The 22,951-nt window shown below is 35.7% G+C and overlaps 1 protein-coding gene across 1 annotated transcript in view; it reads left to right on the forward strand.

Annotated features, from left to right (window-relative positions):
• Nucleotides 1-19,386, forward strand: part of SLC15A4 (solute carrier family 15 member 4) — a 30,723-nt gene extending 11,337 nt beyond the window's left edge. Inside the window, exons 5-8 of the mRNA XM_074886861.1 lie at nucleotides 4,500-4,668; nucleotides 8,945-9,100; nucleotides 14,417-14,575; nucleotides 17,948-19,386. Coding sequence (XP_074742962.1) covers nucleotides 4,500-4,668; nucleotides 8,945-9,100; nucleotides 14,417-14,575; nucleotides 17,948-18,096 — 633 coding nt within the window. The 3' untranslated portion in view covers nucleotides 18,097-19,386. The remainder of the gene's footprint in view (nucleotides 1-4,499; nucleotides 4,669-8,944; nucleotides 9,101-14,416; nucleotides 14,576-17,947) is intronic.
• Nucleotides 19,387-22,951: the final 3,565 nt, after the last annotated feature.

Raw genomic sequence — 22,951 nt, forward strand, 5'->3', positions numbered from 1 at the left:
AAGGTAATGACTAAGGGGAATGGATGGCCACAGACATTGGGCATTCAGAAGCATGACACGTAGTGCAGAGATTTTGGCATATGGAGTTCACAGCGTTCTGTTCTGAATGTACTCGGATAACTTTCACTGCTTTAATTAAGAGTGTCTTTATCCTTCAGTGGACAAAGTATGATCTTTGAAGAAACCTTATAAATCTATACGCCCGAAGTTTTCAAGTTGTAAGTAGTACAGAAGCATTCCTACAAACTCAGCAGGAATACCCATACTTAACTGAAACATTAGTATTTGCAAATTTGGAATCTGAGATACATTTGTAACTTTATACTGCTTAATCAATATTCACTTTACCTTGAATCAGTTTAGCGTATTGATGAAGTTGTTCAATCAATATTTTTTTCAAGAAAGGCTGGCATCCCATGATTCCAGAAATAGTACTGAGAAATAAAAACAAAAAGTATGAATGTAAGTTATTAACAGGCTTACTAAATATTCTTTTAAAATTAAGTTTCTTTTGTTTTATTTAAAACGAATAGCAATAAGACAGAATGGCTTCAGTCTTTTTTTTTACAGATCAAAAATAAAAAATGCTTGTACTTAATTTTTCTTTGAACTTGCTTGAAAACTGAGCTGCTTCTGAATCACAGCTGAAGGCTTCATGGAAGTTAGTGATACTGGCTAAGTAAGACTTGTAAACCTACCAAATGCTAGTTACTTTTACACAGTTAAAAACAGTAAAGAGTAGTCTGTGACTTCTTCAGTTAAATGGGTGCCATTGACAAAAGGATCTAAAGCAAATTTCCTCAACTGAGTTCTCCGTTTGTGGGGATTTTTTTTTGCATAGCTTTTGGGCATGGAAAGCTATTGCCACTTTCACTTCAAGGTTCAGTTTTGTGGTATTAGAGTTGCATGTTCATTTAAAAATAAGGTATTTCTTACTTAAAAATTCTAATTAGTCTGAGGCTTCTGTTTTAGTTGCATCAATTTTAATTGTGGACTACGTTCAAGGTGGGTTTTAGTGTATAGTTAATTCTACTTTAATACAGGTTAGTACATTTACACTTTGATATGTAACATGTTTTGCTCATTTCATTGAGCTTTCCACATTTCTTTATTGCTGGGGACTCAGGTTTTTTCTGTTATTATGAACCATGTGACTGTCTTGTTAGAACATTGTCACTGTTGGACTAGAGAAGCAGATTTGCTTTCTTCTAACAAAGTGCACACAGGACTTCAGAGTTCCATGGTCAGTCTGAATATTAAAAATAAAAATATTGTCAGTCTGAATATTTATTGTGTAGAAATGATCGTGGTTAACAAACTGATCTTTCCTTGACACCTTTTTGGGTGTTAGAATTGTTTTCAAGTTGTAAGTAGAGCATTGTGTTTAATTAAATTAGTCTGAAAAAATAATGGCTTTCATTGCTTTTGCTGAAAAGATTTTAAAATACCACTCAAGCCATGTAGCCACTTTTTCTAACTTAAAAGTGTGGCTTTAAAAGTTCATTACCTGTTTTTAGTGTTTACTTAAAGTATGCAGAATTTGAGGCAGGGATAATGGAACAATGATCCTAGTCTGTCTTGTTACTTTTAGATAATGGTTTTCTATCTTGCATAACTGTGACTGGCTCCTTTTTCTGCAGCGCATCAGTTGTGTTGTTCTTGTTTTACTTTGAAATACTTTGCTGTGATTGAACAGCATTAACAGCACAAATCAAATAAGTTAATTTGATTTTTGTTATCTTCCTTGGTATGTGGTCCACCTGAAGGATGCTGACCTGCAGTCTACTTTATGTAGGTAGTATCTTTGAAAGTGATTCTGACTAGTTTGGTTTCTCCAAATGGAAGTGATTTGAGGTAATTAAGAAAAGGAGCAGCAATATAATGTTTTACATGAGCAGCATTGTACCTTATCAGGTCTAGGTTTTCCTTAAGCTTTTTTAGGCACCTCTCCCCGGTGCTAATAAAGACATATTTCTGCTTGATATGAAAAGAGTGAAATATGTGTATGCCCTTTCAATTTGCAGGCTCCTGATAGAGTAGAAAATGGAAAAGCATATATTTTAAACAAAAAAACCCCAAGTGATTGATCATATGAAATACAGCAGTGCCAGAGGCATTTGGTATTTCTCTTCTTTCTTACCAGATTCAGCAATGATAAAAAATTCCTACATCCTTGACTCTAATTACACAAATTAGTCTTTCTATAAAGTGTTACACAGTTGCTGGTGTGATATTTGAGGCAAAGGAAAGGGTGAATGGGAAAGGGAAGGAAACTGACAGTTTTAAAGTTTTGCTAAATATTTCAAAATGAGCAAGAATATGACTAACTCAGCAGAATTCACTGTGCATTTTTCAAAGTATGTGAAGACTGCTAAACAATGTATGTGACCTTATGTATCAAACTGCTGAACATTTTTATATAGCCAAACCAGCTTATTATTTCATTTTCAAATCCATGATCTTGAAATGCCTGGGAAACGTTAAGGAGAGATCAGGATGAATTCAGTTTTACCATCATCATCATAACTTCTTGGGGCTGGCTAACTGTGAACCAGGAAGCATTTGCCTGGGTTCTTTGGAGAACTGACAACTGTAATGCAGAGCAAGAAAACAATAGTATTTTTAATGACTGTTGTTACAACAGGTCTGCATGCAGAGAACGCTGAAAATGTTCCACATACCCACGCTAATGCTAGCTGGAGATTTTGACAAAGCTGAATGTGGACACAGCTTGATGCCAGTTAAAGACTTGGTGCTCTTGGTGCAAACTCTTGTGAAAGTGCCAATTCCTGCTTAGATTATGAACAACTAAAGGTTCATGTTTGGTAACTCTTGTTTTTGCAGTGTGTCATCATCTCAGCCGTACCAGAGTGATAACAGCAATCAGTGAAATAGGGTTCTCATCTGCAATGAGAGATGCATGCCCACACTGTGTTTGAGGCTGAGAGCTTGGGGTTTTGAGATACTTGCAGTGGTGGAGATTTGTAGCTTTAAGGGAATCTAGTTGTCCTCCTCTGTTACTGTGGCTGTAGCTTTAGATTGTCACAGGCCCCTTGGTCATCCTGGATCATCTCTAGAAAAATATTCAGCTATTCTAACCTTGAGTTTCCACAGACACTGAAACAGTTTAGTATCAAAAACTCAATCTGCATCAGAAACACGTAGCTCAGAAGTACAGTATCACTGTTCTAAATGCAGTTTTAAAAAATATCCCCAAACCAGAACATTTTTATAAATCTTTCTGTACTGTCTTGGTTTGTTAGCTCAGAACAGATGCTAAATATTATTAGGCTTGGTAGAAATTGTCTCATTCATGCAGATGGGAATCTTACTTCTCAATTACTGAATCTGACAAATGAGAAAGGATACATGTATTACACCATACTCTTTGTTCATTTGACAAGTGTAGTTTAATGTTAATTGAATTTTGTATTACATTAGTAAAACTCTGTTTGTACCATTCTGTGGCATACTTCTGAAAGTTCTAAGCCTAATAATAGAAGATCTGCAGAACCCGGCTATTAAATACTTCTCATGACTGAAGTAGAAAAAAAGTTTAATTCTGTCAGACTAGAGTACATCACTGGAAGCAAAATAGTAGGGACTATTTAATTGCATTAAATCACTTCCTATCTTGTGTGCCACTAATACTGACTTTGAATGCTTTTAAAAAAGTATCTTGGGGTTTATTCATTTAAATAATCTGCACGATTTTGTTTACTAGATTTGAGTGGCACAATCAACCATTCCTCAAACAGGTGTTCTATGACTAAGAAAGATCTTAACAGCAGTAAAGATCCCAGAGGATAGTGATTTTTTTGCCATTAAGCATATTTCAGGATGTATGCAGAAAAAGTCAGATGTTGCAGTAATGCCAATGGCCATCTCATCTTTCAAAAGGAATTCGTATAGTTTTAATTAGGTAGTTAACTCTTGTTTTAACAAAATTAATTCAGAGTAAGGACCTGAAACTTAGAAATCTTAGAAAAAATCCTTTGCAAAACATCTTTGAGTTCTACATTGTGTTTTCTTAGACTTCTGTCTTCATCTGCCCAGTAATTTTCTTATTCCTCATTTTTCTTGGAACTGTGTGCGGTATTATTTGCTTTTGTGAAAAGAACCTTTTTGCTCTGAACACTTGATGTTGTTCAGTCCCAGTGGAAAGCTCCTACACCCCTCCCCAAAAAAACCCCCCGATGCTCACCTCAGCACAGCTGGAGGTGCATCTTGAAAGTCAGAATATGCAATACTGTTGGAGTTACATTTGTGCTTCTGAGCTGATGGAGTTATGAACTGCCAAATTAAATTAAAACCTGAATAGCTGAGTTTTTTCCTTAACTTTTATACACAGTTATTTTTCCTTTCACAGTGTCTATCAGTGCACTGTGGTTTATTTTGGATCTCAGTGTTCCATCAAAAATATTGTTTCCTTTGTAAAATAATAGTAAAAGTCAACCCTGAAGTATGACATTGCTAACTTAAGTCATCTATCCTTTCAGTTTCCAGCAGCATGGTTGACTATGTTTGATGCAGTGCTTATTCTGATCCTAATACCCTTAAAAGATAAATTGGTGGACCCCATTTTAAAGAGGAATGGCTTGCTTCCATCCTCACTGAAGAGGATTGCAGTTGGAATGTTCTTTGTAATGTGTTCTGCATTTGCAGCAGGTAAGAAAACAACTTTGAGATCTACTTATATAGTTATCTATTCAGCTACTTGCAATAGCATTTTTTAAAAAAACTTGGTGAATCTTTAATTCAGGATTATTCAGAAGTCTTTTTCATGGGATAGTTAGAATGCAACTGCATGGATTCATTTCCCACAATGAAAGAGATTTTTTCCAAAAACTTACTAAACTGTTTTGAACCTTTGCGATACAATTGGACCATTTTTCCTGCCCAGAATAAACTTCGAGTATACTTTTTGAAACCAACTTGTTAGTTAAGGTTTTCACATGCGGTATTACTTTCCGGTATGCTTGGTAGAGGAGAACTATTTGTTTTCTGACCATATTTTCACAACAAATGCCTTACCTTCATGATCAGTGTTTGGGTTGCCTGAACAAAGCGTCCAGTGTTTGGATATAAGGCTGTTAGTCTTAAAATAAACTTTATGGTATTGTGGAAGTCCATGTTTTTTGACTTATTAACAGTTTATCTTGAAGTTGAAAATTTATTTATCCTGAAAAACAAACTACTTCAGAAGTAAGTATGTTACTTCATATAGTCTGAATTTCAAGTATTTAAAAAGTGAAATTTTACCTAAAATCCTTTTCCTTTATCTGAAATAATAAAATCAGATTATGGCTGAACAAGACTTTCCTCCCACTTTGGGTTTTTTGTCCCCAACCTTTAAATTCCTCAATGTTTGGGAATTACTGTAGTGTAAAATAGCTTAGCTATAGCATGAAAGGAGAAAGATGGCAACTCTGTTCGAACCATAAATCAGCTGCTTTTGAGATGATATAAAGTTGTTAAGCACTGCTGATGTGGAACTGAACATCTCTGAGCAATGCTTCATAAAACCTATAGCCTTCACCTAGTATCACTGTAATGAACATATTGATAAAGCATTATAGCATTAAATAAATTAATTTCAGCACTTGTAATCTCTTATATTTTAGAGAGAGGGACACTTTATACGGCTATTAAGATTTCTCTCAATGAGAGAGATAATTACCTTATTAGGCCAAGGTCACTTTGTATGTGGGCAAGTAAAGTTCTTAAAGCAAAGTCATTTAAACTTAAAATAGGAATGTTTCTCTTATTCTGTGTTACTTAGGACACTGCTACCAGCAAAAGAAGATGATGTAAAACAGTTAAATGTCAGCTCTTTAAATAGAACCTGCTGGCTCACATATAAGTGAATCCAAAACCAGCAATATCTGTTTTTTATTAGTACTGGGGGAAAAAAGCATATTGAGCTATGATAGCCGAGTTGGGGAACGTGTTTTATAGCAGAATTCTTAAAAATTTCAAATGCTTTGTTTTGTATTCACCTACAAATGTAATGCATGATTTTGTTGGTTTGATCCTCACCTAACTCTTCCACAGGAGTAACTGAGAAGGTGAATTCTTTGGGTGGTTATCTGCAGTCTGGTTGGAAAGTTTAACCTTTTGGAATAACTTAATATCCCTTCATCATAACATGAATTTAAGAGCTTCAGCTGTGACAAATTTAGGGCACAGAAAACTCTATTTCTAGCAGGGTGGAAAGCTGCTGTTGGTTTATATGTTTCATAAAATTTTTATTTTCTCATTAAATGATAGAAGCCATAATTTAATATTCTTAAAATACAACATTACTTCCAACCATTTCTGCTGTAGAGAGAGATACTGATTAAAATCTTAAACATATGAAGATGTTAAGATATTAACTTGCAGTCTTGGAAGTATCTTAATGATTTGTTTGTGCTGTATTTCCATTTTAACTTACTTTTCTAACTGGCATTAGTTGTGGACACCGTGGCTGCCTATTGGATTGTTTAGATTATTTTAAATATCTAATAAACTCTGTGAGAATACAACTGATTAGATTTAATGAACATCTGCTGTGCTTCATGCATTTTATCGTAAATTCTGAGCAGCAGTATTTAAGGTTATTCAACTGGAAAATGTACTTCATTTATAGAGTTTAAACAATTACAGCAACAACTTAAGATTCTTATAACTACTAAAAGTGCAAGATTAAACTTGAAGCTTGTCTATCAAAGCCTAAGAAAGAATCAATAGATTCTAGATTCTGAAGTACTTGGCTTTGAAGATAAATTTACGGCAAAGTTTGGTATATTATAGTTATGCTCCTATGTGGCTAAATGCCTCCTAAATCTGCTTATGTTGTGAAGAGTATCAAATGCATTAAGTATCACTAGATGTTTTGAGGTGCAATAATTTTGTGTTGAATATATATGAATGAAATTATATCTTGAGTTCTTAGCTGGCTATACTGCTCTGTTTACATTTTAATTAAGTTCCACACTAAAATGTTTGTCAGCTATATTAAAAGCAAAATATCAAGAAATCCAGCTTTATTTCAATTACATCAGCTCTTCATAGTTCAGAGGGCACTGAGGTGGCTGAAGGGCTGTAGAAAGATACTTAAAAGTATGATGGGTAAGTGATCACCTAAAAAGAAGTGAGGAAGGTAGAGAAAATGTGGTGACTGGCACTAAGAAGTACTAAGTTCCGAACAGTCTTCACCTCAAAAACAGATGTTATGAAGGAAAACAGTCTTTTTTAAGAAACATTTTGGGGCCTCAAGGTAGTATTTAAACAAACTTGAGTAATTCTAACCAATTTTCCCTCCACAACTCTTGTGTCTCAGAAGATTAGACTGTAGAGCTGTTTGCAAGATTTCATACTTGATAGATTCTGAACTGCTATGAATGAATAAACATGGACTATACAAATGCAGCTTTCGATCCTTTTCAAAGTACTTTGTAAGTCACTTGTGAACATGTGGTCTCTCAGTCTGGTTTTCAAAGCTCTAGCTCTAACTCCCTACAATGATAATGTTATCCTTAAGCATGTGATTTCTAGACCTAGTTACGGCCTCACCTACAGACTACAGGGGCTTTCCTCGGGCTTTCTTCCCAGGTTGGGCCTCTTGCCATGACTAGGACTAGTAAGAAACTGCATGTCATGGTATAAGGTGGTTTTGTCAAACATCAGTCATTTCTCTTGGAACATTGTCACTTAGCAGAGAGATGGTGATCTGGTTGGCCCCCTCAAGGTTTGTATGTTACAGATTTGGGAAGAAACAGAAGAACAGATACTGTGCGTTAGAAATTGCTTGTGCTTGTTTATATGAAAACTGCTGTCAGTAGCTTTAGCCAACATCATATTAAATGTCCATGTCATCCTTTGGCTGCCTCTAGGAAAGAAAAAGCTAGAAATGAGGAAGCAGATGTAATCACTTGTACATGGTATGATATCCATGAAGCATCGTGTCTGTCATCTAAGCCTTGTACAATTTTTTTTTTTTGTAAGAGGAGTGATGGTTTGTGCCCCAAGATTACGTCAGATCTTGGCTCAATAAGTAGGAGACCAAAACTGACAGGCATTAAATGGGAGGCCATGTGTGTGTGACACGTATTGTAGGAAGTAGTGTCATTGACTCAGTGTTGCTTCTCTGAATTGGTGATGAATAAATCCACCTTATTTCCAAGGATATTGAGAGTTCTTTTATAGAGGTCCTTTCTGAGTGAGCAGGGAGTTTTATTAACTATTAGCTGTTCTGTGCATTTTATGTACCAGTGAGGCAAATCCTTTAATCTGGGCAACTTCAACAAAAACCCTACAGCAGTATTTGATATTCACTTTCTACTCTAAACTGTTGTGTTGAGCAAGCTAAAAATGGCTGTATTTTACACTATCGTGTCTATTTTTCATTCTACATGAAGTACTTTCTATGCAATGTATTGCTTGTAAATCAAGCTCTAATGAGGTTTTGGATCTCTTGGGATGATAAGTGTCATATAAATGTCATGATCATATTCATAGAGGGTTTTCAGAGTTCTACAGGACTCGTGCAGCCATTTCGATAAACTAAATGGTTTCTAATTTATTAATACTATGGTGGCAGATGCAGTGGTTCAACACTGCAAAGTAGTAGTTTGTGAAAATGAGATTGTCTTTAAAAAAATACAACATAGTTTGTATGAGAAAGCTCTCAGCTAATCCATCTGGAAAAGGTTTAAGTATTTGTATAATTATTGCTACTGAATAAAAATATAATTGCTGATTCTATGGCAAGAAGAACTCTATGTCTTGAAATAACAATAGCAAAAGTATTCTGAAATGCTTTTTTAGGAATTAAGGAAATACATATTCATATTTTATAATTTGTAATTGCAGTGCAGGACTGAATCCTAATTTCATTCTTAATATGAAGAAACAATGTTTGCATCTTAGGTCAATCTTTTTTTCCCCCCACTCCGTGTAGGAATTCTGGAAAGCAACAGACTGAAAATTGTCAAGGTTAAAACAATTAATCAGACAATTGGAAATGTTACATACCATGCCGCAGATTTGCCAATATGGTGGCAGATTCCTCAATATGTGCTGATTGGATTCAGTGAAATATTTGCAAGTATAGCAGGTAAGAGTCTTTGTGTGTTTTAAATCCGCTTTCATATCTATCATAAATAATGGATTCTTTGAAATGTTTACTTCTCAAATCATTATAAATAAGCTCTAACGTTCCCAAATACAATATTATACAATACAACTTAAGTGGCAAAGCACAGAATTGTCTTTCGCATTTGAAAACTGGCTATATAAGTTTTCAAGACTGAATTTCGAGCAGAGCAACTTAAAATATTTGCATGTCATCCAGTTAGCATTGGATATTTGCAAGCCTGAATGGACAACAATATACTCCTTCAATATTGTGTTTTAATGCAGTATTGTTTCCTCTGAATCTTCCTCTGTGTTGCAAATAAAATTTGTGCTATGTAATTTTTTTAGCTTAAAAACTGAGCTCACAGTTTAGAAAATCAATTAGTAAATGGAAACACCTTTCTGAGGGGAAAAGGAAGAAAATAACCATCTTTAGAAAGATTTATCACCAGTTTAAATTCATGTTATTTGAGTTTTTACATCTCTGAAATAAGAAAAGTTATGTGACACTCAATCTGAACTAGGTTTTTTGTGAATATTAATAATGAATTAGCTATTTTATATACAGTTGTATCTGCTTTATTTATAGATCTGTTTTTCTGTAGTTGTTTTAGTACTTCAATGTACTACTAGGCAAAGTGAAACACTGTTCAAATCTTGCCTTTCTTGACCAAATGCGAGAGATCTTGTATTTCTTAATACTGTTCTGTGTGATGTAGTGGACTGCTCTGTGATCATATTGATTTTTAAGCCGAAAGTGAAGTGGGAGGAGAGGGTGAATAGGACTTATTTTCTAGTCTGTTTCATATACTTGCAGGGCTCCTTAGCAGAAGAAAGCACAGGCAACTTAGCTGTTCTCACTGTAGTATGTCTACACTGGTTTACTATGATTAAACGAGTGAAATACTATTATGAATCTCTTAGCACAGTGTTTACATATCTAGAGCTTGGGAGCAATGCTTAGTTACCAGTAACAGAAACCTTTCATGATCGTAGAAGTAGCTGTTCTGATACTACTTAAATAGAATTGCGGAGCTACCTGATGTAACATCATGAAACTCCTCCAGTGACTTGATTTAAAAACCATTTAGTATTTGCTTAACTGTAGTTACTTATTAATGTGTTTGAAATACTGTTTCAGAATATTGAACTTTGAAGATCATCCATTCAAACTGGCATTATATAGAGCGCTTTTTCTTCGAATCCTTATGACAGAATTTCCCGGTTTCATTTCCCCTATAGGAGGTTACTTTCATTCCTCACACTGGGCAAGCACTGTGGGTTAAAATGAGATTCTCTAATTCTGTAAGATCTTGCTGGCGGTGGCCCCAGCTGTCACATGGCCCATTTGTTCCCCTCTTAGTGGAACAGAGAACTTCTGCTCCATCAGGTTTCTGGTTACATGTGTTCTACTGTCATCACAGTTGCTAGGAAATAAAACAGGGTGGTTGGATTGCTTGGCAAGTAGAAGAAAATGTGGGGTTTGGGTTTTTTTCTATCTGCTCATTTGCTCTAAGTTTTTCTTCCAGCTGTCTGGCCTGGGATTTCGTGTGACAAAGAATTAGACATATCCATCATGTATTAAACTCTACCATAGTTTTTTAGTATGTTGGAGGAATTCTTTGTAGATAGGGCTTCATCTTGTGTGTATTTGTAGGTTTGTGGTATGCATTCAAATGCACCACTAGAGTACTCTTTCCTTCCTGGTGAGGGGTAGGTTGATGGCTCACCCTAGGTTGTTGTTGGGATCCTCCTGTTCACAGTGTGAACGCAGCGTCCTCCAGCAGTTAGCTCTATGCATGCACACCGCCTGCACCAGGAAACCAGCACCTAGCACAGACTCTTGTGAGAGTAAACATAGGGCATAAGGTCCTACTGGATTGCACCATCTGAAATCCTAGTTCTTCACTTCTTGTACTGCGGTAGTCAGTATTGTAGATGAGCCTGTAAGTGGTGAATGTCTGAAGGTCTGAGGTCGTTATCTGATATCTGAGAAGGGTCCCATTCCTCGTTCGGTTTCCACCCCCACCCCTTCCCAGTGATGTATGGGCAAGTCCTTTAATTTGCTTCAATAAACAACTAGTAATGTGTGGGGAGAGTTCATTATCTTTAAATCACACAAGACCCAAGATGCTAAACACTTCAGGTTCTTAAACAGCAAGCATGCTTTAGTAGTGCAGTCATTGGGTATCCCTTGCTAGAGGACGTATCTGAATAGTCATTGCTGTCCTGTGTTACCGAACATTTCATTATGTGTGAACAGTAGCCATCACAAATCCTAACACATAAAAATCTGAATATGGAAGTCTTGCTTAATAGAGTTACTTATTAAAACTAAGGCTGTATTTAGCACTTTTATGAAAAGAGTCAAATGAGTCACTTACCTTTAGTTACAACTTTAGGGATTGTCCTAATTAAAGCTGAACTCAGATAGACATGATTTAGCAGAAATGCAAGTGTTCATGCAAAAAAAAATTTCTCCCCTCTTACACATTCCTGTTTCTCTGTCAGGCACCGTTACTAGTTTATAGGTATTCACAAGGGAAAAATAACAAACCTATCTGCAGGTTGTGGAAAGGTCAAGGACTTGATGCGTTCTCTGTTTGTTGAACTCCAAAACGAGAGTTGTTTTTTTCAACTGCTTTAGTGGCTTTCTTCATGAGAAGGCAAGTATTTAAGGCTAACACTATTCTTATGTGAGTACTCTGCTGTTCTGCATTTGCTGGGTCTGGACCAACAGCTTTATAACTTCAAAAATTGTTGGTCAATGTTAGGAAAAATGCAAATGCTTCTCTTTCTTTGAACCAGAAATTCTATGCAGATCTTAATTGCTTTGTGTATTACACTTTCATTTGAGTTGTTTTACAAAGGTTTTTTTTTTCCTACGCTCTCTCTGATTGTTATCTAGACTGAATTCTTAGTATCTTTAAGAAGGCCTCTCAAGACTTCACAGAGTATACTTCACCAATTCGATATTAAAAGTTGATAAAGGCATCTATTGTGCTATGAAATTCAGCTTTAAAATAAGCAAACTGTTAATGGTTACAAAACTGTAGTGATTTAGAAATGTTTATTGTGACAAAAAGAGACTAAATATCATAAGAGCAGAAACATACGTTTGTTTTTTTGTTTACTGTAAAACTAAGCATATTCTTATTAAGCCACATTAGTTACACTTGAGGTACCTTTAAAAAGATGACACACATTGCATTAATCTTTTGTATTATTCTGTCAATCCTCTTAAAGCACCCTTATTTAACTGGGAATCGTAATCTCGCATGACAACACCAACTAGAGGGTTTAATTTCAAAACTGCTTGTTTGAGGTAGCGTGAAATTGTTATCAATGGCTGCCAGCAGGCAAAATATCTCTGAAGGCAAAGAAAAGATTTTATATTCTTTATGCCAGATTAAATATTAGGGTTGCTGCAAACATTATTCAAGTTTAGAAACGTGCCTTATTTTGTTGCAAAAAGTGCACAGTGTTACACCCATTTTGGTTTTTGAGTCTTAAGATCTTTTTCCAGCAGTAACACTTGCATCCAGTACGTCTGTAAAGCGAACAAGAGAAGAAATTGGCCAGATCCTTTCATGTGATATACTTGAGCTTAACTTGTACAGAATGTACAAAAGCCTGGTGACCAAAATGACCACTATTCTGGAGACTTGTGGCAGCTATGATAACAAGAGGTTAAAAAACAAGCTACTACTCCTGAGTGTAGTCTACTTTTTTTTCTTTAAGTGAGATTGAAAAATCTGAATTGTTATATTAGTGTTATATTATCTGAAGTGTTACATTAGTGGCACAACCTAGAAAAAAAATTTGAGAGTTTTCAGTTCTCAAAATAAATATAATTTTGTTTTCCCCCCTTCCCTGTTGCAGATGTCTCTCCATCTCTGTAGCGATTCTCTTGTTATGGTTTGAATTTACAGGAACCCACGCAGCTGAGTTGCATGAAGAATGTTTCAGTTCCCTTCTAGACTCAGACAGGTTGCTGTTGGCCCATTCTAACATGTTTTGCAAATGAAGAGAGAAGCAATGTGTTGGTTATCAGAGATTTCTCGGATGGCAGTGGAGAATGCTGTTAGATCAGTGAGAACATACAGTTCTGTTTCTTTTACAAGAACAAAGTTCCTCCCTCCAACAGGCAAATTGACCTATCTGGCTTTGAAGCATTAGGCCTTTTACTGAAAAGAAATGACAGTGTATTTCTATTAAACTTTGTCTGGAGTAGCAAAAGTCAAATACCAGTAATGGTGTAAATAAAGCATACCTTTATTATGCAAGATGGAAGATTTGTGCCATTTTCAGGTCTATAATGGTGTCTTTACCAAGAAAAATGTTAGATGAGGTAGCATTAATTTTCAGTATGAAGCAGACTGTTTTGAAACAAGCATTTCACCTGTCAGAGAAAAAGCTCTGCAAAGAATGTATTTGACTGTCTTGTGAATAATCCCATTTGATTTTTGACAGGAGTATTATTCTAAAAAGGAGAGTTAATCATGGGCATTAGTCTTTGCAAGGCAGAGCCTAACCTAGTGTGTTCTGTTGGTACTCAAATTCAGTAGCACAGATTTTCAAATTGATGTCACTGGTAAGTTTTTCTTAGGTTTATTGGTTGAAATTTGAGTAAGAATAGTATAAGGTTGAAGTCCCATTTCTATGAGTCTTAAAAAGAATAGGCTGGCAAGCAATTCTAGATCAAAATTAAATTAAAACTACTTCTAGCTACAGTTAATTTCTCTGTCTGCACATTCAGAGATAGACACTGAGTCTGTGAGAAATAAATGTTCCTGGTCAATGCAAGAGTGACCTTCAGTTCCTGAGTACTTTGTTCTCAGCAGGGAATGCTGCGTGCTTTGTAAACACTTCACAACAGATAGGCGATACAGAATCAAGTGAAATGGGGAACATGGAACTTGCCAGGTTAGAGTTAGTTTAATAAATTTCTTTGAGGATAATTTGAGACAGAAAAATTAATATGCTGCCTCAAAAGATTTCTTGATTTTACACATGTAATATTAGTAAGATTAAAGTGCATGTCTCGAGTGTTGTCCATTTAATGGGTTGATATACTGATGACCTTTAACAGGGTTCATAAAGCAATTTGAGGGAACTGGGAACTGATAGGGATTCACTACCCCAATTCCCTGTCTCCTGAAGTCCAAGGCTGGTTTTAGCTCTTTAACATACCAGAAGTAGTATACATCTGTAACTTCCATAACACTAAACTAGAACAAACCACTGTTGTTTCTTAGATCTTCCAATAGCTTTTTTTTTAAATCTTTTAATACAGGTCTAGAATTTGCATATTCAGCTGCTCCCAAATCTATGCAGAGTGCTATTATGGGGCTGTTTTTTTTCTTTTCGGGGATTGGATCATTTGTTGGCTCTGGATTGTTGGCACTGGTGTCTATTAAAGAAATTGGATGGATGAGTAATCACACAGATTTTGGTAAGTTACTTTCAGTGTATTCATAGTCTATAAAGTCTATAAAGAAGGCTTCCTTCAGAATCAGTTAAACAACAAGCATGTGGAACTGCTGAGTCTTAGCACAGTTATTTTAAAAATACAAATTTGTCTACTGTTTTTTTAAAGACAATTCGTTTTGAATATACGTATGAAGTAATGTGACTGTGCAAAATGATACATTCTCCTCATAAAAGTATGGGAAACATGTATGTAGTATTTTGCCTCTGTAAGGCCTGTCAATTACCTGTTCAGCTGTTACTGCATTTCATCACTAGAAATTACTTGGAAATTTTTGTATTTTAGTAAAAAATTTTTAAATTATGTGTGGAAGAAGAATGTATTTGGTATAAAGTATTGAAATTACTTTCTGTGGTTATGGGGATTAAAATGTACCCATCTCTCTCTTAGTGATTATTTAGCTTCCTAGTTTCAGGACACTTTATTGAAATTACCATGAGTTAATTTTGCATTTCTGTCTGCTAGCTATTTTTACTCTTAAAAGAAGTCCAACATATCATCTGCTTTTTATTGCCAGTTGAAGTTAAAAATAATTATTGGCACCAGTAGGTGGCACCTTGGGAATTTCAGAAAATCATACCATCATCAATGGGCTAATTAGTTCCAACAGAAGGAGTGTGAAGAGTTCTTAAAAACGTATGCTAGACCTACTGTGTATACATGGCTTAAAAGTGCAGCCTAAATTTACTTTAAATTTGGTATGAGAGAATTTGCCATTTAAACTTGATTTGCATGCTACCAAAAAGTAATGTTTTCTGGAACAGTACATATGCCACAAGTTGTCGTCTTTGGTTTATAAGTTGTTCTTTAAAAACTGCAAAAGATGATAAATAGCCTGAACTTTATGGAAGTGTCCTCACCAAATGAAAATTTAATCACATGGAGACTTTTCTCCCAAATTTAAAAATTAGAAGAGCATCTTTTTCTGCAATTCTCTATAGAGGTGATTCAGTTGATAAGGTCTCAATAGGATGATAATAATTTCATATACATTAATATATGTGGTATTTGATGCTGCTTTTCTAGCCTCTTGCCTTTGTTTTCTGAAGCAGCCTAAGAGAAGACAGTGCCTAATACTCTCTCTCTAAAATATTTAGGTTGTGCTAAATATATCCAGAGTTGGCTAGAACTGGAAGATGTTTACCTTTCATGACTCATTAGTCATCTGTTTCGAATAAGCTACTCAGCTCAGTGGATTTTCTTTTGGACAGCTGTCAGAACTGGATATTTCTACCTTTCTTAGTCCAAAGACTCAATATACAATTGAGCCCTCTCAGCAGCTATACGTCTGGCTCAAGATTGAAGCACTCAGTGTGTGATTTTGATTTGTAGCATCCATAGTAGCTACTGGTTTAATTGTTTATCTCAGTAACTGTTTATAACTCAATTTTCATTTGGTATAGCATTATTGGAAGTTGTCAAATTCACATCTAGAATTTACTTAGGTCTTACAGGGTAGGAACTGTAAAAGGAGTCTTTATGAATGAATGACCTCTGAATTTTGCATTAGATGCTGTATAATAATTATAAGCACGTGCACCACATTTCTGCTATTTATGCTAACTCGTGATACCATTTGAGGTAACGGACTGCCTCCAAAACCTACTGAGAAAGTTCACTCTCTGCTGGCACTTCAGTGTTGGTTGCTGCCATTGAAATGACTGTTATTTCTCTGACAAAAACTGAGATTTCATGGGTTTAATATCCCATCTCATAAAGGATAATTACTATTCTTTAAACACGTCTGCTTTTGAAATGGAGATTCACATGTATATTGTATTTTAAATGTCAAGGAAAGACTCCGTTTAATTTTATTGCATTTTATTATAAGTTCATTTAATTGAATCTTAAGTTTCAGTAATTAAAGTAATTTAATCTGAACATTTATAGGCATGCTGCATGAACAGCTTGTTAGGATCGATGTATACTTCACTATTTTTACCTTTTTGATAATCATAATGGTCCAATTGGCTGTGGCTCATGTGGCTTGTTGGAAATGAGCCACAATATATTGTTCTTGGAAGTACAGCAATGGTTAGTGCACATTTCTTAATAGAGGAATAATGTTTTAGCAACGAGCTTTCTTAATTTAATATTATTTAATGTGGTACAAATCACTAATTTATAACAACTTTGAGGGAATGTCGAAGGTGAATTGCACCAAAAAGAAACCATGTATGGTTGCATGAATTCTAAACTTTGTTCTAAAAGAAAGCTGAGAAAAAAATCTCAATAATCGCTTTCTTTATATCTAGAGAGTTGCCAAACCTTTTCCTTAATAGTATTCATGTTTTGATTCTTTTTATCTTTGACTTAACAGAGAAGGGAGGTACAGGCCTCCAGATGCAGAAAGACCATATAGCATTAAACAGGGCTGAAAAGGCTGCTGGAGTGCACTCTCTAATATATATAGTACCAAAAAAAAAAACCAACAACTTTTACCTGTTTCAGTTAAGCTTATGTAAAACATGATACTCACTTTTTTTTTCCCCCATGACTAAAGATTTATCACTGCACTGTATTCTCCAGACTCCTTAAAAGCTTATCAGGTGAAGATGGTAAAGGCTTTAAGTTACTAGCCTGTATGAGTGTAGCTCTGCTTCTATCTTGAATGCCACAGTTCACTGGGAGCTGGTTTCTAAACAGTTTACAGTCCAGGGCTTCATTTGCAGAAATGTCTTTTTCAGGTCCATTTAGTGGCCACAACACAGGGGTATTTTCTTTTTTTGCTTTTGAAATTAGTTGTCTCCTCAAAAATTGGTAAGTGATCTCTATTATAATACGAAGAAAGTAAATCATATATGAAAATACACATTGAGGTTTTTAGCCATTTTATCTGAAGTTACAAAGCATTGCAATTTTGCAGCATAAGAAACCAGACTTAAAAAAAAAGGGGGAGGGCAGAGGGGGAAGAAAGGAAGATTATTAGCCTATTAGCCTTTTTCAATTGTTTTGACTCTCATGAAGCATGCCCACTGCTATATGTATATAGTCTTTGTTTGCACAAAGTTTTTAAAGTGGTAGGTGGAACTTCCAGCAATTTTTCGTAAGAAATCACACAGTAACAGCACATCAGCTTCTTCAGGGACATTACTTGGTTTAAGGCATTGAAGCACAAAAGAAAGCAATCCTTGTACTCTGTGCATCTTCCTCAGAGGTTCCATCTTTTGCTCTGGATAATTAAAAATGAAACTATGCTGTCAGATGGAAATGTGATTTGGTTTGGTTTTGCCCATGTTTTGCAGAAAAATCTTCACTACCTAAGCTTGAAGAGATTGACATTTTTATTTGTATAATCTTTATTAATGTTTATTTTTTCTCCCCAATTCTTTCTAGGTAATATTAATGGCTGTCAATTAAACTATTATTTTTTTTTGCTGGCTGCTATCCAAGGAGCAACCCTCTTGCTTTTCCTTATTGTTTCTGTGAAATATGATCATCAAAAATCAAAGATTAATGAAGTGGCTACCAATGGGAGGATCTGATAGCTGTTACAGAGCAGACTTTATTACAGCAGCACACAATGAAGTGGCAGTGCACCTTGAGTCTGTGAGATCTTGTTTTCTCCAGTGAGACTCTGACTAGACTTGCATGTTACAAGAGTTCTCGCCCCTGCCCCCTTTTGTGTACTGTAGGTAAGTAAGTGCCTTATGTTGGCAGGGCTCGTTTCTTGCACTACGTCCTGGCAGAGGACAAACACAAATCTCAGAAGTGTATTAACTCTAGGCATTCAAGTTGCTCTTTGTTAATTGTGAGAAGTTTACTTAACTCTTGAAAGTCGGGACACTTACACTTGGAAATTGAGTATAATGAGACACATGTGACATGGATTGTTCCTGACTGAAAAACTCTGCTTAGTGAAGAACAGTGGATCTAGAGAAACACTCAGCAGTCTCAAGCCTACGTTGAGGACACAGGAAAGAAAACATTTTACAGAAACCTCAAGTAGCGGTTACAAGAATAAATTTTCAATCCTGAGAATCATTTTTGGGGGAGAAACAAGGACAAATTAAACTGCAGATTAGCTCAGATTAAAAAGAAATGCAGTTTTATAATTGACCTTTCACTGGCTGCGTCTCGAGGGTTTAAGTCCAAACTTGCAGTCAAGAGTATCCAGTACTGAAGACTGAATTATATGTCACAGTAGCTTGTCACACAGCTGCTGTAAATTTTGGTGCGCAATGAACACTTGTTGGGACTGAAATGGTTTTACTTCAGCAATGTTGTTATTTTTGAATCTGCATTAGATGTATTAGGACAATATGGAAACATACATCTTTTGACAAAGCACTGTTCAGTCTAACGCTGTTACTTCCCTGGGGAATATTCTAAATATTTGCAGAAAGAAAACTGAGATTGAATTTTCAGAAGATGAATGCGCAATAACAATTTAGAAGCCTTTCAGCCAGTTCCTTCAGTCTTGTGTCTTACTTCTAGCTAACATGCTACAGGGTTTGTATCTTTCAGCAACACATTCCTATAGCAGAGAAAATGGTTTTATGTTCAGCCTCTTGAATTTTAATGATTCTAACAACTGTACTTAAGATTATGCGCAGACTGGTATGGAAGATGCAAGGAAATATGCAAAAAGAAAATAAAAACTCAACTTTTTATTAATGTGTTGAATTTTTATAGTTTCCTTTGTCTGCATTTACGTTGTTAAAATGTCCTTCTTTTGTATGTGGACATCTTTTAATGAGTTTACAAAATAAAATGAACTTTCATGCTGTGACCTTTGACCCTTTGTTTCAAGGTGAATAAAATTATACTACAAATATTTTGTTCTTTAGCCTTTATTTCCTAAATATACAGTGGAATGTTACTAGATTTCTAAATGTGCACTGGCATCCTATTAATTTTGTCAGATAATATAGCTGTCCTGTCTTTGCCAAGATAAATCAGTGTAGATGCTTCAGTATTGCATTACTTAATATGATTTAAAATTGGAATAACTGATGAAAAAAAGTAAGCAACATCTCATATGAACAAAAGCTAGTTTTCTTTTCTAACTTTGTCTTAAAAGCTCCATATGCTATGTTTCTGGAACATCCCATTTATAACCAGCTAAAGAAGCCTAATATTAAGATGGTATAAGCTATATAAGGAACCATATAGAGACCAAGTAATTTCTTGAATGTATGCTGTTTCAGTCATGCACTTCTGATACGGGCATGAAGCTGTAGTGTTCCATGTTTATTTCATTTATTTCCAAAGCATATATCATCACAAGAGAGAACTGGGTTGTGACCACTAAGTAGTATTCTACTAGATTTATGAAGATTTTGCTTTTAGATGTGTTCCTTCTTCTGAAGGATGAGTACTGTTCTCAGAACCTCCAAGAGGAGCGTTGTGCTGGTGTTAGATGTTATCAGCTTTGGTGTCTGTGTACTTACCACTTTTCCGGTAAGCGAACTTAATTAATTGCACTGTTTTTTTTCCCAAGAGCTAAAATTTTCAACAACATTCATACATGTCCCATCTGATACAGGTCTGCTAATCACAGTTAAAACTGAGTTTAGTGAAGAATGGAGAGTAATCTGCAGATTACTAAAGAAAGTGGTATCTAACAGTAACTGTGACTGTACAGGCAAGCTTTAGTGAAACTACTATTTAAGGAAAAAGACAATCTATAAATACTAGGTTAGCCTATTCAATATTTAGGCAAATGTCTTTTACTCTGTTACAAGCATACAGGAAACGTCTGCGTGTTTCTATAGGGCCGTAGTAGTTCTAACACTCTAGAGATGAGACTGAACATGCAATCAGTTGTATAATTTAATTTTTATTTGGAATGAGTTGGCTGAGCTCCAGGCACAAGTAATTATGACCATTTATGAAGATTAATCTGACACTTCTCATCAAAGGGATAAGGCCTTTTTATGACTCAAAGGCTTAGCTGATTCTTCCTCCGTCTTATCTTTTAGTGTTTCCACACCAGTCACAGAAATAAGACTAATCAATTAACTTTGTGACTGAGCACTGCACCTCATTAATGAAATACCTTGGAGCGTACAGTTTGAATTTAGTTACATTCACTTCTTGGATTGTTCCAGTGAAATAGGAAGATCTGACAGGAGTCACCCCAATGGATGTTTCTAAGCCTCTGACTTTCCAGGTGTCTTAAATTCAAAGCACAACATTGAAAAGTAAGTACTTGTTTAACATGAGCAGATACCTGATTAAAGTTCATTACTTTTCCTCATAAAGAATTATGAATAGAATAAGCTTGTACCTTATAATGCCTATGCAAGCTATGATCTAATCATGTATGAAGAACAGCTGCCTGGGACTCTGTATTTCATTTTAGATTATAAGGTGGATGCATTGCTCATATAATTGAGGATCTTTCAAGAGTACAGCAAGACCTGTTTTCTCGTGCCTTTGTGTCTACAGTCTATACTGAATATCCCTCCTCAGAGAAGGGGAGTCTTTTTTTCATTTATTATGCGTAAGTAAACCTCCAGAGTGAGTTTAATTACAGTAGTTGAGACATCCATCAGTATTTCCTTTAAAAGTCTGTAGGCAACTCTGTGAGTTGTTTTTGCTTTATTTGGGTGTTTTGGGGTTTAACGGAAGTTGCTCAGGGCTGACACTTGTCAGATAATGTTTCAGCTTAACAATAAGCCTGTATTAAAAGATGCATGGAGTTCTTAACATTTTTTTTGTGTTTGAAACTGCTTTTTGAAAAACATCATCCTAGTGATTTTGTTTATATGCAGGGCAGGTTATGTTACTGCAGACAAGCCTTCTGGGGAAACAGATTACAATGCTTTCCATTTGAGCAGTCAATAGTTTGAGATGCAAATTCACTTCTGAAGAAGCAGAGAATTTGTAGACCAACACTCAGCGCTGCTAGTGGAGTAATGCACATACCTGAGAGCATGGTACCTGCTGGCCCCCGAGCAAGGATGTAACTGCAGTGAAAGAATAAAGAGAACTGAGGTCAGAAGCTATTAAACAATAAGTATGTAAATAGACACTTTACTCCAGGTAGCACTGAGTTCAGAATAGCAATAAACAGTACTTTCAGTCCAGATTGCCTAGTGACAGTTAATATGATCTGGTTGTTGGCTGTTTTTTCATGTCATGTATGCACTATGGTTTAATAGTCCTTTCCATCTTTGAATTAATTTTTCCATTACCGTATTCACAGCATAGACTTTGTTCTGTAAATCAGTGAAAAGAATAGTTGTCAAAACCTAGTTATATAGTAATTGGATCCACTTACAGTGGTTTTCAAATGACCCTTACTACATGACTAGTAATCTCTAACCTACAGTCTGTTGGATTTAAAAGATCATAAAGAAGAATGAAAAACATTACACTTTTACAAGTATAGAATTGGGAGTTAATTACAATCCATCCCACCAGCTTCAGTCTGCCAGTGGCTGTAGTAATGCTTGACAAAGGAGGGAAAATAACCTAGTGTACTGCGGAATGATGAGAACAGAAAGAGCTAGGAAGTTGTAAGTGGCTACTTTATACCCTGAAGGATGAAAGGTTACTTTTCTTTCTTTGATTAATTCTATACCCCCTTATGTATTTTTTATTATTTTTCTTAAACATGCTTCCTTGATCAGGACGTTCTCCTACAATGAGTAAGTTCAAAATATGTACGTTGCATTAATGGCTGCCCTTCAGTGGAAGGGAGTGTCTGTGTTTGGCTGAGCTGCGACTGCATTTTCCATGGACAGTCCTGAGCTAGCTAGCTACAGGCTGGAAGAACTACAGCACGGGTTGGTATGGACGATCCTTGGCTGGCTCTGCTGCATCAGGACACATCACAGTACATGTCATCAGCGTCCACCCGGCAGTCTTAGATCTAGTTTACACAAACTGCAGGCACACCGAGACTGCAGTGTAGACGTACTCCAGTACTCCTATTCCTCTCCTTTGGTGCATAGCTACTGTGCAGGATTGATAAGACTTCTCATCCTCCTTACTAGGAAATGTTACTCAGTAATGAGATTTAGTGATACAACAGAGTCCATAAATCACTTTTGACAGGGAAGAGAACACTTTAATGGACAAGGTAAAACAAGGTAAATACTGCTTAGGCTTTTGAAGATGGAACTTCAAACAGCTAACATGCTTTCTGAGATACACTTGACTATCTGCACATCTAATGCTGTACATCACAATCTCTTCCTATCTATCCCATCACCTTTTCAAGAGTAGTTTTCTCTTGGCTCTGAACTGTCAGGAGACCCTGAGGTCTTGAATAGCTCTGTCTGCTGTAGCTATGGAAACTGGTTAATACCATGTATCAAAACAAAATTACTATAGCATATTTAAGTAATAATAACTATTAACTTGATCATAATGACAAATGGCTTTACT

Source organism: Strix uralensis, chromosome 17, assembly GCF_047716275.1.
Source record: "Strix uralensis isolate ZFMK-TIS-50842 chromosome 17, bStrUra1, whole genome shotgun sequence".
Taxonomy (NCBI): domain Eukaryota; kingdom Metazoa; phylum Chordata; class Aves; order Strigiformes; family Strigidae; genus Strix; species Strix uralensis.